Here is a 14,120-nt window from a genome sequence, read left to right on the forward strand (position 1 = left end):
CTGAAGGGCCCTGATAGGGACCTAAGGCCAATCGGATGGGCGTACACCGAAGGCGACCCTGATAGAGTCATTCTCCAAAGAGATGGTCTACAAGTGTATGATAAACTCTTCTCTACCGGTCTCTGCTATTGGTATTAACTATAGGTGCTTGACTAGGAGAATCTGCGGCTTCAGTCATGTCGTCGAAACTCACCAGAAGGATTGGCCCATCAACGAGAATGCCAATGTTATCAAACAGCTGGGAAGAGATATTTGGTACTTTTACGGACAGTCATATTGAATCAGGTGGTTCTGCGCCTTCGGAGTAGTTACAAACATGAGGCGGTAGCCTAAATATTCAAATAAGTTGAGCGAAGTCTCAGGAAACATGAATTACTGTTAATCGGTGGACATCTATTCGTCCTTGGGGCAGGGTAAGAGAGATGCTATTTCTTTGTATAGATTGTTGCTATTTCGCTTATGATGCTGCTTCTGGCTATCTCTCATGCTCCGGATCTTTTCCTATGCCTCTTCACAAGAAAGAGTTCGTAGAGTAAGTTTTCTTGGGCCCATGAATAAGTAACAAGAAATGAAAGTGCAGAGAGTGTGTGTCGAGAGAGCAAATGGAGGGAGCAAACGGAGAGAGTAGACGAGCAAATGTGGGGAATTAACATGGAAGGAGCGAGACAGTGGAGCACCAATTTATACCATCTTCTGTGAAGCGCCTTTGTCACCGCCTGCGGGAGCGCGGTAAGTGCGGCCCAGGGGCGAAGTTCCCCCGGGATCCCCGCTCACAATCCCGTCTTGTATAACTACTGCACTTGAATTCCAGAACGTGATTGGTACCATGTGATACATTCCACTGCAGGTATAAAAAGACTACATTGCCCTCATAACCCAGGAAACAGTTCCAAGGAGTTCTCTAGTTCTGACGACCTACCAGGAAACATGTTCCACCATCCGGTCTAGTTGAGATCATTCCCACGCTCATTATGAATGAAGAAATCACCTGGAGAGATATATTCTTCTCTGGCAACCCTCCCCGGTTCTTGAAAACAAAATTCAATCGCGAAACAGATTTCCTTCCATTTAATCCAGTGGATAAGGATTGGAAATTAAGCGACCTGGTTGACACATCAAGGCCAATAGAGAATCACTGTATCCAGGTGTTCTGGCTTCGGAGCAACCGACACAGAAGATACATAGGCAAAGTTGTGAGTCAATGAATAACACCGGAAATCTTTCAGACTGACCATGGTCTAGTTTCCGGACTTCACCAGAGAACAAGTCATAGAGCAGCTTCACCGCCTCGGAGTAAAATTCGTTGAGATCCCGAGAAGCATAGATGATGCTGTGCACCAATACGACAGATTCCTTCGCGAAGCTAGGGCTTATAGCCACATTGACAAATTTTGCCCGGGTCGAGAAAGGTTATACTTTCCCAGATTCTATGGGGTGGTTACCAACATGGAAAGATCTCGATTTTCGTCTGGATACGCACATCCTCGAGCTGTTGTACTGGAAGCCGTTAAACCTCACTTGGGCTCGCGACGTGTTCTTGGTGAAGTCGATTCCAGCTTACCTGAAAGCTTCCTAAAGACTATAAGGAACCTTCAGCTAAGTCAATTCGAACACGAGTGGTATAGCTCCCTGCTTCGGGATCGACTTCGCCGCTTGAATGCCTTACACAAGCTCGGAGTGACCCATGGAGATGTCAAGGACCATCATTTCCGACTTCCCGGTGATATTTACGACACAGTCTTATATGATTTCTCTGAATCATATACCTTCTCCGATCAAAGACCATTCAGGGTGAATTCCGGCAAACCCTGACCGTTGGAACGTATAGCAGCTGGTGAGCGTAGGCGTGTTGAGTGTCACGTTGGAGACCGGTAAGGGGTAAATCCAAGGGTCTTTGATCTTAACTGATATGCGGGTAGAGCCGCGGTCCGAGACTTACGTTCACATCTGATCGAACTGAGTTCTGAGAAAAATGTTGATGATGCACTTTGGCAGTCTCTCGATGAAGACGAGAAATCGCTGGAGTTGATTATATTGAAAATTCACAATCGACCGGACTGTCAGTTTCTTCATTTCTCTTTCCTCACCTCCATTGCTGACTATGCTAGACTTTTCGATGCCGAGCTTGAATTCCATCTTTCCTTTCCTAGAAGCACTACGTCCAAGGTCCGATTCCTGCTGGCAAATTCGTAGGGGTCGACTCCTACATCAGTACGAATCAGCCTGGGCAGTTTTCCAAAACTTCAAAGATCGCCCTCCGACGATTTCCTTTCACCGGGAAGAGCAGCTTGAGATGGTCGATAATGATGATTCAAGTATATTCATGCTTTGCTTGCTGCCAAAATTGTGGAATCAGACAATGCACTTGAATCACGATCCCGTATCCAAGGATACAACTTTCGATGACAAGCTACGGCAGGCTTGTTTGCATCTTGGATTGTCTGGAAATTGCGGGACTGTACTTGACTATGATTATTTTATGCCCACAGGCGAGGGGAAAGAAACCTATACTTAATCTTTATCTACAGATACACAAGGGGCCGAGCAGTGTGCATTATTTACGGCTGCTCGGAAACTAGGATCTCTTGGGGCGAGATATATAATGATGAAGCATTTATACTTGCCGCCAGTGTCGACTCTATGCGGTGAGTTGCAGCAGTATTGGCGGACATGTTCGGGTCTATGCTATCTCTAGACAATCGCAGCTAACGAACACCGATAGTCAGAATTCTTTCCTTATCCACTCGGAACTCAACAAAGGGACGCGCGCGTTGCCTGTGTGCTGTGGGCTATTCTTTCTAAAGGCCATCGTCTGGTCCCGAATCCGTTGCAGAAGGTTCGCCAACGCCTGCAACTTTTGGAACCAGTGTGGGTGCCTCAAATGGTGGTAGCTCCAGGCATAACCTTGACAATTTGCAATTCGCCTGCGCTCCAAGCAAGCACGACACTTGCCCAGATAGCCTTTACCCGCTGCCAGGTGCAAGTAGTCAACGTAGCGTACGGCCTCTAACTTCAACCAAAGAGCCTAGCGACAAAGCTTGCAACGACACAAGCACTGTGCTCTAGCTGGGGACCCCGGACGAAGTCTATCAACGAGCCATGGCAATTCTCTATATCTCACCATTCCATACTTGCACTTTTTCCTTGGAGCTACTGTGCGCACATTGATGTGGTTAGCTTAGCATAAGCTGCACCAATCGCGGCGCTTGACTTGCCTTCAGCGAATTGCCGACAAACGGCTGCTCTTTATTGGCGAGCCTGAGAGACGTGGAGATGGTGGTGATATTCGTGGCTGTGGGAGAACTAGCTACACTGGCAGGACAGCCGCCGGCGCGAATCAGGAAATCAGGAACCGTAGGGTCTGTAGTGTCCTTTTTCACCACAGGTCACGGCCTGGACTTCATGGACCTAGATATAGTGATTGTAGACTGTATATGCTTTACATTATCGTGGATCTCAAGAACTTTTCCTCTCAAAGGTCTAAATAAAACGTTATTTCTACCAAACATTTACAACACATAAAGCACAATATAAGAGTACTAATACTAAGGCATATATCTCAAAGCCGACCTTGAACCTTGCCAGACTCATACAGGCTATGATAAAAGCTTCACACATAACTGTTCACGCCACTCGCCTCCTAGTACCGAGTAGATTTTATCCTATTTTAGACCTGTTGCCAAGTTCCCAGGAATCCACCATAGACAGCTATACCAGGATCCAAACCGAAATCTTCAGATTGCGGTAGTGCCCTAATCCTATTATCCAGTAAAGCCTAGCCGACAGCGTCCTACCACTACGCCATCTGCGGCCTTTTGCATAATCATACTACGCGGAGTTTTGATGTAATACTCTTTACTTACTAGAGGTGTACAAATAGAGTTACGTGATCAGATAGTTTCCCTTGAACGATTAAAGTAGATTCGAAAGTACAACCACCACGATAGAGCTAACGGCCGTGGGGTTTACACATAAAGTACATGGTATGGTACACTGGACTCCGTGAGACTTTTGTGTGCCCAAAATAGCGGAGTGGAGAGGGGGTGAGAGTAGAAATTCGATCCGAACACTGAAGAAAAGGTGGAAGGGAGAAGAAGGTTAAGATCGGATGTAAGATAGCAAGAGGTTTGGCAAGAGACATGCGACACATTAAGAAAACAGAAAATGGAAAAATTCATATATCAGGATATAACCCGGACTATGCAACAACACGCTTGAAGGAAAAATCGTTCAGAAACAAGGGCGGAAGGTGGGGGTTAGATTGAAGGAGTAGCAGAAGCGGTGGGAGCAGCTTAGAACATGCCACCGCCCATGCCGCCCATACCACCCATACCACCCATGCCACCGGGGGGTCCGGCGGGGCCCTTCTCCTCAGGGGCCTCAACAATGGCAACCTCAGTGGTACCGAGGAGGGAGGCGACACCACTGGCGTCAACCAGAGAGGTGCGGACGACCTTGAGGGGATCGACGATACCAGTGGCGATCATGTCAACGTACTCGCCCTTGGAGCTGTCGAAACCACGGTTGAAGTCCTTGGCGAACTCGTCGGTGAGCTTGCCAACGATGACGCTACCCTCGAGCCCGGCGTTCTCGACGATGGTGCGAGCAGGGCGGGTGATAGCGTTCTTGATGATGCTGACACCGAGCTGCTGGTCGAAGTTGGCGGTCTTGACGTTGTCCAGGCCGTTAGCAGAGGCCTTGAGGAGGGCGGTACCACCTCCGGGAAGGATACCCTGCTCAACGGCAGCACGGGTGGCGTTCAGGGCGTCGACGACACGGTCCTTCTTTTCACCGACCTCAACCTCGGAGGCACCACCGACCTTAATGACGGCAACACCGCCGGAGAGCTTAGCGAGACGCTCCTGGAGCTTCTCCTTCTCGTACTCGGAGGTACCGGGGTCGGCCATGACGCCACGGATCTGCTCGCAGCGCTGGGCGATGTTGTCCTTACTGCCCTCGCCGTTGAGGATGATGGTGTCCTCCTTGGTGATGGTGATGGAACCAGTGGATCCGAGCATGTCGGGGGTGAGCTTCTCGAGCTTGATGTCAAGCTCGTCGGTGAAGACGGTACCGTTGGTGAGAACGGCCAAGTCACCGAGAATGCTCTTGCGGTTGTCGCCGAAGCCAGGGGCCTTGACGGCAGCAACCTGAAGCTGACCACGGAGCTTGTTCAGGATGCAGACAGCGAGAGCCTCACCCTCGATGTCCTCAGCAATGATGACGAGGGGGCGGCGAAGGGTGGTGGAGGCCTCAAGGGCAGGGATGATGTCCTGGACAGCGGAGATCTTCTTCTCGGAGAGCAGAATCAGGGGCTTCTCGAACTCGACCTTCTGGGCCTTGGTGTCGGTGATGAAGTAGGGGGAGGTGAAACCGCGGTCGAAGCGCATGCCCTCGGTGATCTCAAGCTCGTCCTCAAGGGTCTTGCCCTCCTTCACGGTGATGACACCCTCCTTGCCAACTCTCTCCATGGCAGTGGAAATAAGCTTGCCGACGTGGGTATCGCCGTTGGCGGAGATGGTGGCGACCTGGGCAATCTCCTCACCGGTGGTAATGTCACGCTTGTTCTGCTGAAGGTAGTCAACGACAGCTTCGACGGCAGCTTGGATACCGCGGCGGAGATCCATGGGGTTGCAGCCAGCGGCGACGTTCTTGACGGTCTCGGAGAAGATAGCACGGGCGAGGACGGTGGCGGTGGTGGTACCGTCACCAGCAAGCTCGTTGGTCTTGGAAGCAACATCCTGGAGGAGACGGGCACCGAGGTTCTCGAACTTGTCCTGAAGGGTGATGGCCTTGGCAACGCTCACACCGTCTAAAAACGTCAGTACAAGGTTATACTGAAACTGTTGGGAGTGGTAGCTTACCCTTGGTGATCTTGGGAGAGCCGTAAGGAGACTCAATCAAGACATTGCGACCCTTAGGACCAAGGGTGGAGGTGACAGCCTTGGCAAGGGTGTCAACACCCTTGAGGAGCTGGGCACGAGCCTCAACGCCGAACTTGAGCTCCTAGACGAAGTTAGCACGGCCGTGGACTCGAGTCATCGGAATGCCCGGATTGGCATCTCGTTGAGGCAAGAAAAACATACCTTGTGGGCGAAACGCTGCTGTTGCAGGTTAACGCCGGAAGATCTGTAAAGGGGAGCGCGCTTAGAAGCAGCGGAAAGGACAGAGGTCCTGGAACCGAGAGCTCTCTGCATCTTGAGGAAGGGGGTGTGAAGGATAGAAGACAGAAACAGACAGAAGAGGGTAATTAGGTCAATCAAACGGAGTCTGCCCGATCACAACTCTCAGAGCAAGGACGGGTAGAGAGGAAGAAGAAGAAGAAGAAGAGAGGGAAAGAAGGAGGATGGGGAGATGATGGAGATGGAGATGAAGCCAAAGTCTCGAAAATTTTCCAGGCGGTTCTCGATCCCCGGATTGTCTTGGCTGGCAGAAGCTCCTAGAAGGTCACGTGGGGCCGGGTATCCGAGGGATTTCGCTCGGCTGGTCGGAAGTAAGTGGCAGCACACCCCCGAATGTCGGCCTTCCCACATTCTACAATACATTCAATCTACGAAGCTGTATCTTGCGTTGGTCATGCTCGTATTCCATTAACTAGAAGAAATTACTTTTGGAATGGCTTTATGCCCACCTCATAGGAGGAGACAAAATCAGAATGAGGCGAAAGTTGCCGTATGGTGATCAGACGATAACAACAAATGCAGAGTCCTGAGAGAGCCGGAAAAAAAGCAGCGATGCCCTATAGTGCTGGTGCAAAGAAACGAAGCAATTCAAAATAAAAGTCAACCAGATGCTCCCTGTAAGACATGAATCAAATCAGTTGCAACAGGCATATCACCGGCAAAGAAGACGGCCACCAGGGACAATCGCCAAATACGATGAAAATGAACGCTAGAAAATTGAAACAGGAAAGAGACCAAGTCGTGCTGCAATAACAGACATTCGAGTTCTGGCGCACCAAGGCGCGTGACCTGAAGCAATGAAAGCTAGCCAAGGAGGTCATGGTCATAGCCAAGCAAAGTAGTATCCCATTGGTCGTAGTCTTTACTCTCATGATTCGAGAAATCGATCTCCATGTCGGTACTAGAAAGCCCGTGACAACCGGCACCACGATCCCCAATAGCAGTATCAGTGAGCCAGGGAGCCACGAGGCTGTGATTTGAGTCAAAATGCTGTGTATCCATAAATGAAGTGCCTGATGATGCAGGATCCATATAGAAAACACCAGGGAGATCGGCCACAGGGGCTTGGACTTGGATCGGAAACTGGACAGTACCCGCAGGTTGGCGATGATAGGCATAGCCTGACGCGATAAAAGCGTCGTTAGAAATTGTATTCACACCAGGCTCTGGAACGTCACCAGTAGAAGCTTGATTTATGGATCGGGAATACTTGAGGACAACTACTTTCCTGGTTTGATCGTCTCCGGGGCTTTCCATTCGATGCTCATAGGATGAAGTCGTAGCTGTAGGGCAATCGAGAAACTCCGCACCAGGAACCAACAGATTATCGACTTCCTCTGCGTCCGACTCAAGCTCAGGGGGTTCGCTTTCCAATTTCACAATGGGCTTTCGCTTACGTCGTGCCCGCGAGCCAGGTGTCTTGGCCCTTTTCTTGCGTGACTTGGATGCACTTCCTTCCACATAGTCCTCATCCGAAGACGAGTCGACGTCTGCAAAGTCACTGGGCCCCGGCTCACTTCCGCGCTTTGGGTTAGCGAGGGCCCGCTGATGGTTGACATCTGGCCCATCCCAGTTTCTCCAAGATGGCACTTCATTCAACTTGTTCGAGACACCAAGGCCGCCACGCCGTAGAGGCGGCGGCACAGGCTTGCCAGCAGCGACCCTACGGCTTCGAAGCTTTGCCAAATGCTGAACGATAGCGCCCTCAGTAACATTGTGGCCCATGGTGCTGGCGACATCGGCCCATGGGATCTTCACGGTTTGAACGTTGCAAACGGACTGTACCGTCAGGAGGAGAAGTTCGTTCAGATTTTCTTCACTTATTAGCTTAAGGTTTAGTAGAAAGATGAGTAATCGAAGTGAAAAGAAATAGGTTGGTATACCATCCCATCGTACCAGAACTCGCTTCTTAGGCCGGTTCGATGGTTTGCGAGAAGAACTCATTGTACCTTCTGCGAGCATTCAAAGTACGGTTTCACTCAAGCTGAATACACAAGCAAATCAGAAAGCTAGCCCTGGAGTCTCAATTCAGTCAAGAATATGGTTTGATTTCGTTCGATGGCTTGATATATGCGTGAGAATCACGTCAGCTATCTCTCAGAATGGTGAGGTGCGCCTGTGAGATAAAAGTCTCAGTCACGTCAAGAGCGACGCGAAGGTAATTCATAGTAACGGAAGCCTGGAAAAGTTGACTCACGAATGCTGTACCTGTAAGAACAAAGAGGGACGCGACTGTGAACGAGATGAGAGAAGAAGGTAAAGTAAGGTAAAGAGAGCTGGTACGTGTGGAAGCTCACCAACAAAACAGAGGACCTTACGAAAGATCACAAGTTTAACAAACACGCAAAGTAGTGAATATCAGAGTCTCCACAGGAACACACAGACAGGAACACACAGCTGGCTACCCACATGTGCGGTCAGACGACAACGAGTTGATCGTGATCTATGAGGACTCACCTGCTCAGATCTATAACAGAGAATAAGTCAGTGAATACTCTCTTTCTAGAGCAGGCATAGTATATAAGCAAGAAATCAAAAAAGAAAACCTACTCTGTTACTATATCTTCAAATGCTGTGGGAAGCTGCATTGCTGAGACTCTGCTAATATAACAAGGTAAAAACATCTCCTAGCCTACTTTCCTACATCACCCTCGAGTATCTTGCATTGAAGTTTCCAGAGCTCTAGATAAATCAGATTCATAGATGAAGGTATCCCCGAAGGACTCAGGAGATGCCATAAGTGTGCCAGATAATGTTGGAGGGTTCAAGAATACTATTCTATGGAGATATTTGCTCCCGCCTGCATTGATTGCGCAGCGAATGCTGGCCCAGCTAGGCTAACGATCGATTCTTCAAATGCAGCAGAAGAAGTTCTTTCAGGCGATTAGGGAGAAAGCTTCTATGAATATCCAATCTTGTCTTGCTCCGACCACAGACCGGCGTGCTCGTTTGTCGCATATCCAAGGCTTGGGACACCTACTACGAAGTTCGTGGTAGGAAGTATAGGTATGACTAGGCTCAGGGAGGCTGAAAGGTGGCATTACCCGATTAGGAAGTATAGACTCACCCGGGCCGGGCCACTCCAACCAACCCCGGATGCTGTCAGGTGATCTATGTGTCACGTGAATCACGTGAGCTGAGTTCCCGAACCTCCGAACTCGACCGTCTGCAAAGCATCACAGAGAAAGTGATACCCTCTCCTAAACCGAACCTCTTCATTTGTCTCCTACCGTCAAAATGGCATTCGCCTGGAAGTCCGCTGGTCTTAGGTACGTTCCACTCTACTCAATCATCACTTGATTTCCGACCATGCACCTTGACTGACGCGATAACCGACTTTTACAGCTACAACCGCTACTTGGCCGTCGCCGCTCGCGCCGTCCGCCGCTCCCTCAAGGACGGCCCTCGTGCTAACGCCGAGCGCCGTGGTCAGATGGACTTGCGTTTTGCTAAGTGGGAGGTTCGTATCCGGACGCCTATCCAGTGTAGATCGAAGTGCAATGGCTCAGGAGCATCCGACTAACTTACATCTCTCCGACACAGAACGGCAAGCAGGGCGAGGTCAAGTCCCTTGCTCAGGCCCAGGCCACCGCTGGCCAGGCCGAGTCAAAATAAACGATTTAGTCCGCAAGAACGACCGTCTGAATACGAAGAATGGGCGATAGGAGGAAGCTGATAAGACCTCGAGGGGTACTCTGATGCAGGAATGGACTGGATCTCTGTAGCAATATTGGCCCGTTGACCAGGTATAAATAGAAATGACTGTGTCCCTCCTGCTATCATGGTTGGTCAAAGTAAAATTTTTTGCTATGCTAAACGTAATGCTCTGGGTTCGCTTCCTGTAGCATGGGCTTTCTTGAGCTTCTTCGGAACTCCCTCTTGCTCGACCGGCGCGGGCTTGCGTTCCCGCAAGTTTTGCCCTGTCCGCCCGACTCCCCGCCTCCCCTCGCCCGCTCTCCAGCTTCTTCTCTGATCTCCACCGGATTCAACGCACTATTCATGATCGGCTTCGAAGTCTCGCAGCGGGCTGCAGATGATATTCTACCTCTATGCTGCCAAATAACGAAGTACGAGTCTCGACAATGCGGGCCGTTACACAGTCTGCTGTCCCGCGCGACATTACGGATGACTTCACAACTGCTGCCTCGAGTTAGCACTTCCTCCCCTTGACCTTATTCTCTCACTTCTGTGCATCATGTACTGACTACTTTTGTCCTCCGATTACCAGAGCTCCGAACCGGTCAGCTGGTCAAAGATGAGTATTTTACACTCTTTGAGGCCGTTGGTGCGCTCGAGGTTTGTCGCGACTCAATTTCCCGGTCACGCTCATTAGTTGAAACCACGAAACACGATGACTTATCTGACATCGCTTCTTAGATCATGGATTCGAAGATGGATAGCGGATACCTAGGCCCAGGGGAAACCAACGCGCAAGCCCTGGAAGACGACTACGACTTGATGCGGGAGCTGGCTCCGGAGGAGGTGTTGGGTATCATGGACGAGTTGCTGTGCCATGAAGTAGGTGTCCCTGGTTATGGCTATCTCATGGGACCTACACATACTGACTGAGATTATTCAATTATAGATGGCATGGCATATGGGGCATCCTCTCTCTCAGACCCTTTTCACATCTTTATACCTTGACAGGCTCCTATGGCCCGTACCTAAAACCCTCGAAGATGCTCATTTTCTCCGCGGACAGTCGCAAATCAATCAAGAGGTTCCTGAAATAGTGCATACAGTGCTACGTGCTTACTGCCTCGCACTTGTGAAGTCCTGCGATTTTGTCCATGCGCGAGTTACCACCGAATACTATTTTGAGGTAGGCGTTAGCATGACTTGCTGGGTGTGCACGAATCTGACTCATTGCTTGACTTTTAGGAGGAGGACTTCGTCACACAGTTGTATAATCGCACTCTTCTGTCACAGTTCGACTCTAAACAGTTTTATGATCTTCTTGACCGTGCAGTACGTTGGATTGACGAACAGACGGGTATAGTTAGTGAAAAGGTGGCGAAAGCCATTAAAGCTCGCTTGCTCTTTCGGCGCGAGTTTCTCTGGGGGCTGGAACAGGATATTGAAGTCATTGAGACACGGTTCGCAGAGCAGTTTCGGAATTGTCTATCTCATTTGGACTTTTTGAGCGAGTCAACTGTCCTAGGGAGAGAAGTCCCCGAATCCTTCAGCTGGAAGATCCAACGGAAACTGGCTAGCACTGTTCCTCCTCGCCCGATGGTGAAGATCAGCTTTGAGGATGCGCTGGCGCATCTGAAAAGATTATGCCAGGATGCAGTCGATCTCCTGGAGATCCTTGATTACCGAGGGCCCTATAACTTGAAGGTACGGAGGATATGTTTTATCCCTGTGACGTTAGGTGGGTGCTTACCTGCTTAGGTGTTAATATGGACTTTGTTATCACGAAAGCCTCAGCCTTCTGTCTACATACGATCTCTTGTCCAATCCCTCATCGTGAGCAACAGGACCATACTTGGAGCAGTCCCTGCAAAGCAGTTCCTCTATGATGAACTTGAACAGATTGTTCTTCCATCAAGTATACTCCTGCAGGCCAGCGCAGACGAAATTGAGGTGCCTTCGGACCCGCGCTTTCAAATCGCACAACACATGGATGTTTTCACCAAAAGATTCTCTCAGGTGAGTCGGGGTTCTTATATTGCATCATAGCCTTGAGACACACCCTGACCTGACTTGGCCTATAGCCTTTCGTTGATACATTCAGAAGCGCCTGTTTGAACCGCTGTCGTATCCGACGGACCGTCTGTCATACATTAGTTGACTGGGACAATTTGCAGATGGAAGTGAGTCTAGAGCTGCCCCTACCGCAAAGACCAGAGTCTAATTGAGTTTCTTAGGCGGAAGATCTTGACGAGCAGCTTCGCGCATTGAGCAACGAGCCCCCATTGAAACTAGCCAACGGCGACACCACATACTCTTACCCCCTCAGCAGCTGGGCATACCATCATAAACTAAGCCAATTCCGCTTGATCCTGCAGCTAGGATTTGAGCTTTCCATATACTCGCCTGAAGAGCTACCTGGAATGTATTGGTACTTGTCCCATATCTGTTCTACACATCTTGGCCATATTGACCGAATTCGTACATTTACGGTGGCCACTGCGAAACGCAACCTTACCGACTTGGCTGCCAAGAAGCGTGGTGCCTTTGAGCGCCATACGGTGCTGCAACGATCCATTCGACTTCTTGAGAGGTTGACCACACAGATCGTTGCCGTTGATGCGTTTGCGATATCATTACACGCTCTATACGTCCTTCTCGCTCGCCATTGCATCCTGCCAACCACGTCTTCAGCCCAGGCCTATTCCAGCGACCGGTTAAGGTACGAAATCCGCATGAAACCTTTTCTCCAGATCGCCTTGCCGGAACTGGTTCCTTACGACGAATACCGTCGGGAAGCGATACTCGAAGGCGACAGCGATGATACCGTCTTGGAGCGTGCCACGAAAGCCATTTCCGAAGCGCGAAAGGCTTGGGAAGCCACGCTGGCCAACGGTGCGTTTATCCACGACTCTGATGAGAAGCATAGTCCCGCTCTTGCCATCGAAGACGACTGGAAGCGTGACATTAAAGACACGATGCGGGCCTGTATCGGTGCAAGTATTGCGATTGAAACCGTCAAAAAAGCCTTGAGAGCACAGGCGGAATCGAGAAAACGCGAAGGAGAGCCTCAATCATTTCAACCGGTTCATCTTCGGGTGGCTATCCCGGAGGTCGGGTCCAAAGCTCGTTGGCACGACTGGTGGGTTGTACCACAGGTCTCCCCAGCGACCACGACGGGTGTTTCCAAGACGTGACGGAACCGCATCTTCCAACCAGGATCGTCCTTGTCCGCCATGCGTCCCGAGAGGCCCGATCTGCTTGATCTGAAACCCCACTCTGCAGGGTTTAGACTGTCTCAGGTTGAGATGCTGTGAATAGTCGGTTTTTGCGTGTCGATCTATCCATTTCTTTGTCTCGACTTTCAAACGACCTGACCTGTAAACCGAACCTGGAGACAGTAACCACGGGCGAGTGAGCGAGCGTCAGATATTTTCGCTCTTCTTATTTGCTGTCTGATCCAGGGCAAGCTTTATGTGGGGCAATTTGATGCATCATGAAGTCATGTAATCAGCAGTCAATTTAAGCATAACGTGCAAGCGGTGGTGTTGAGCAGGAACTGGCGGGATTGGCAGCGACCATAGAACTTGGATACGAGATTCGGGATAGAATACCATAGAACATTCCAGGAACATTTCTCCCTTGATGATCGTTTTAGAGTCTGCGACAAGCCATTGATACACCTTCAGTACTGCTTAAGGGCAAAACGATGAACAAATACCACACTGCTCCTTATAAGTACCGATTTACCCCCTCGATCAAACCATGACTGCGATCAGCTGATTTGCTTGCATCGCGCCCTCCCCCATCCTCCCTCCCCAACAACCCATCTTCAGTCCCGTGTCTGTTCTTGACTTCTTGTAGACTATCCCATCTCGAAACTTCTTCACCCTGTATTCGCTAAATTTGTTTAGCCCCGCAGAATTGAACCCTGACAGCAACCGGGATGAATTCTAAGCAGCAATCACCCCGCTAGCTCGACCCTAGGCTTGATTATGGCTTGGTTAGTCAATTTAAACTAAGTAAGCTATCTATGCTTGAATGTGTTGGGACGATCTTAGCAGTGAGATGAATATAGGATCCCGCGTCTGATCCATGCCTATAATATAGCTGTGGGGATGGGAGGACCATGCAAGGTTGACATAGCTAGGAGTCCAGTACTCCCTGACGGTTTGGGGTGAAGTGGCAAACCCACCAAATAAAAGAAGGGCACCACAAGCGCTGGACACGAGGAATACAGTGGTGAGAAGAGAGGATTGCAGATGTTATAAGCTGTCACAGAAGGTCAGGCCAACAGTCCAAAGTTCG

The 14,120-nt window shown here is 50.0% G+C and overlaps 5 protein-coding genes across 5 annotated transcripts; 3 read left to right on the forward strand and 2 right to left on the reverse strand.

The window, feature by feature from the left end:
• The first annotated feature begins 773 nt into the window (after positions 1 to 773).
• Positions 774 to 2,058, forward strand: BO97DRAFT_463302 (uncharacterized protein). Its single transcript, XM_025699453.1, has 4 exons — positions 774 to 847; positions 923 to 1,193; positions 1,243 to 1,871; positions 1,920 to 2,058. Exons 2-3 carry the CDS (start codon positions 972 to 974, stop codon positions 1,810 to 1,812), a joined length of 792 nt encoding a protein of 263 aa, XP_025554448.1. The 5' UTR covers positions 774 to 847; positions 923 to 971; the 3' UTR covers positions 1,813 to 1,871; positions 1,920 to 2,058.
• A 1,844-nt stretch (positions 2,059 to 3,902) lies between these two features.
• On the reverse strand, positions 3,903 to 6,367 carry hsp60 (chaperone ATPase HSP60). The gene is made up of 3 exons (XM_025700460.1): positions 6,084 to 6,367; positions 5,862 to 6,003; positions 3,903 to 5,809 (listed from the first exon to the last, which is right to left on the reverse strand). Exons 1-3 carry the CDS (start codon positions 6,192 to 6,194, stop codon positions 4,293 to 4,295), a joined length of 1,770 nt encoding a protein of 589 aa, XP_025554449.1. The 5' UTR covers positions 6,195 to 6,367; the 3' UTR covers positions 3,903 to 4,292.
• A 442-nt stretch (positions 6,368 to 6,809) lies between these two features.
• Positions 6,810 to 8,767, reverse strand: BO97DRAFT_463312 (uncharacterized protein; the record flags this gene model as incomplete). Its single annotated transcript, XM_025699454.1, has 5 exons — positions 6,810 to 7,958; positions 8,076 to 8,131; positions 8,377 to 8,387; positions 8,637 to 8,681; positions 8,730 to 8,767. The coding sequence occupies 5 exons, from the start codon at positions 8,765 to 8,767 to the stop codon at positions 6,984 to 6,986; spliced, it is 1,125 nt and encodes a 374-aa protein (XP_025554450.1). The 3' UTR covers positions 6,810 to 6,983.
• A 599-nt stretch (positions 8,768 to 9,366) lies between these two features.
• BO97DRAFT_403823 (ATP synthase subunit epsilon family protein) lies at positions 9,367 to 9,970 on the forward strand. Its single transcript, XM_025694822.1, has 3 exons — positions 9,367 to 9,448; positions 9,525 to 9,639; positions 9,723 to 9,970. Exons 1-3 carry the CDS (start codon positions 9,417 to 9,419, stop codon positions 9,792 to 9,794), a joined length of 219 nt encoding a protein of 72 aa, XP_025554451.1. The 5' UTR covers positions 9,367 to 9,416; the 3' UTR covers positions 9,795 to 9,970.
• Positions 9,971 to 10,261: 291 nt separating this feature from the next.
• On the forward strand, positions 10,262 to 13,009 carry BO97DRAFT_422085 (N-alpha-acetyltransferase 35, NatC auxiliary subunit; the record flags this gene model as incomplete). The annotated part of the gene is made up of 8 exons (XM_025696758.1): positions 10,262 to 10,328; positions 10,408 to 10,475; positions 10,557 to 10,697; positions 10,765 to 11,001; positions 11,061 to 11,519; positions 11,574 to 11,831; positions 11,897 to 11,995; positions 12,050 to 13,009. 8 exons carry the CDS (start codon positions 10,262 to 10,264, stop codon positions 13,007 to 13,009), a joined length of 2,289 nt encoding a protein of 762 aa, XP_025554452.1.
• Between the last annotated feature and the right edge of the window lie 1,111 nt (positions 13,010 to 14,120).

This window comes from Aspergillus homomorphus (genome assembly GCF_003184865.1).
Source record: "Aspergillus homomorphus CBS 101889 unplaced genomic scaffold BO97scaffold_6, whole genome shotgun sequence".
Taxonomy (NCBI): Eukaryota; Fungi; Ascomycota; class Eurotiomycetes; order Eurotiales; family Aspergillaceae; genus Aspergillus; species Aspergillus homomorphus.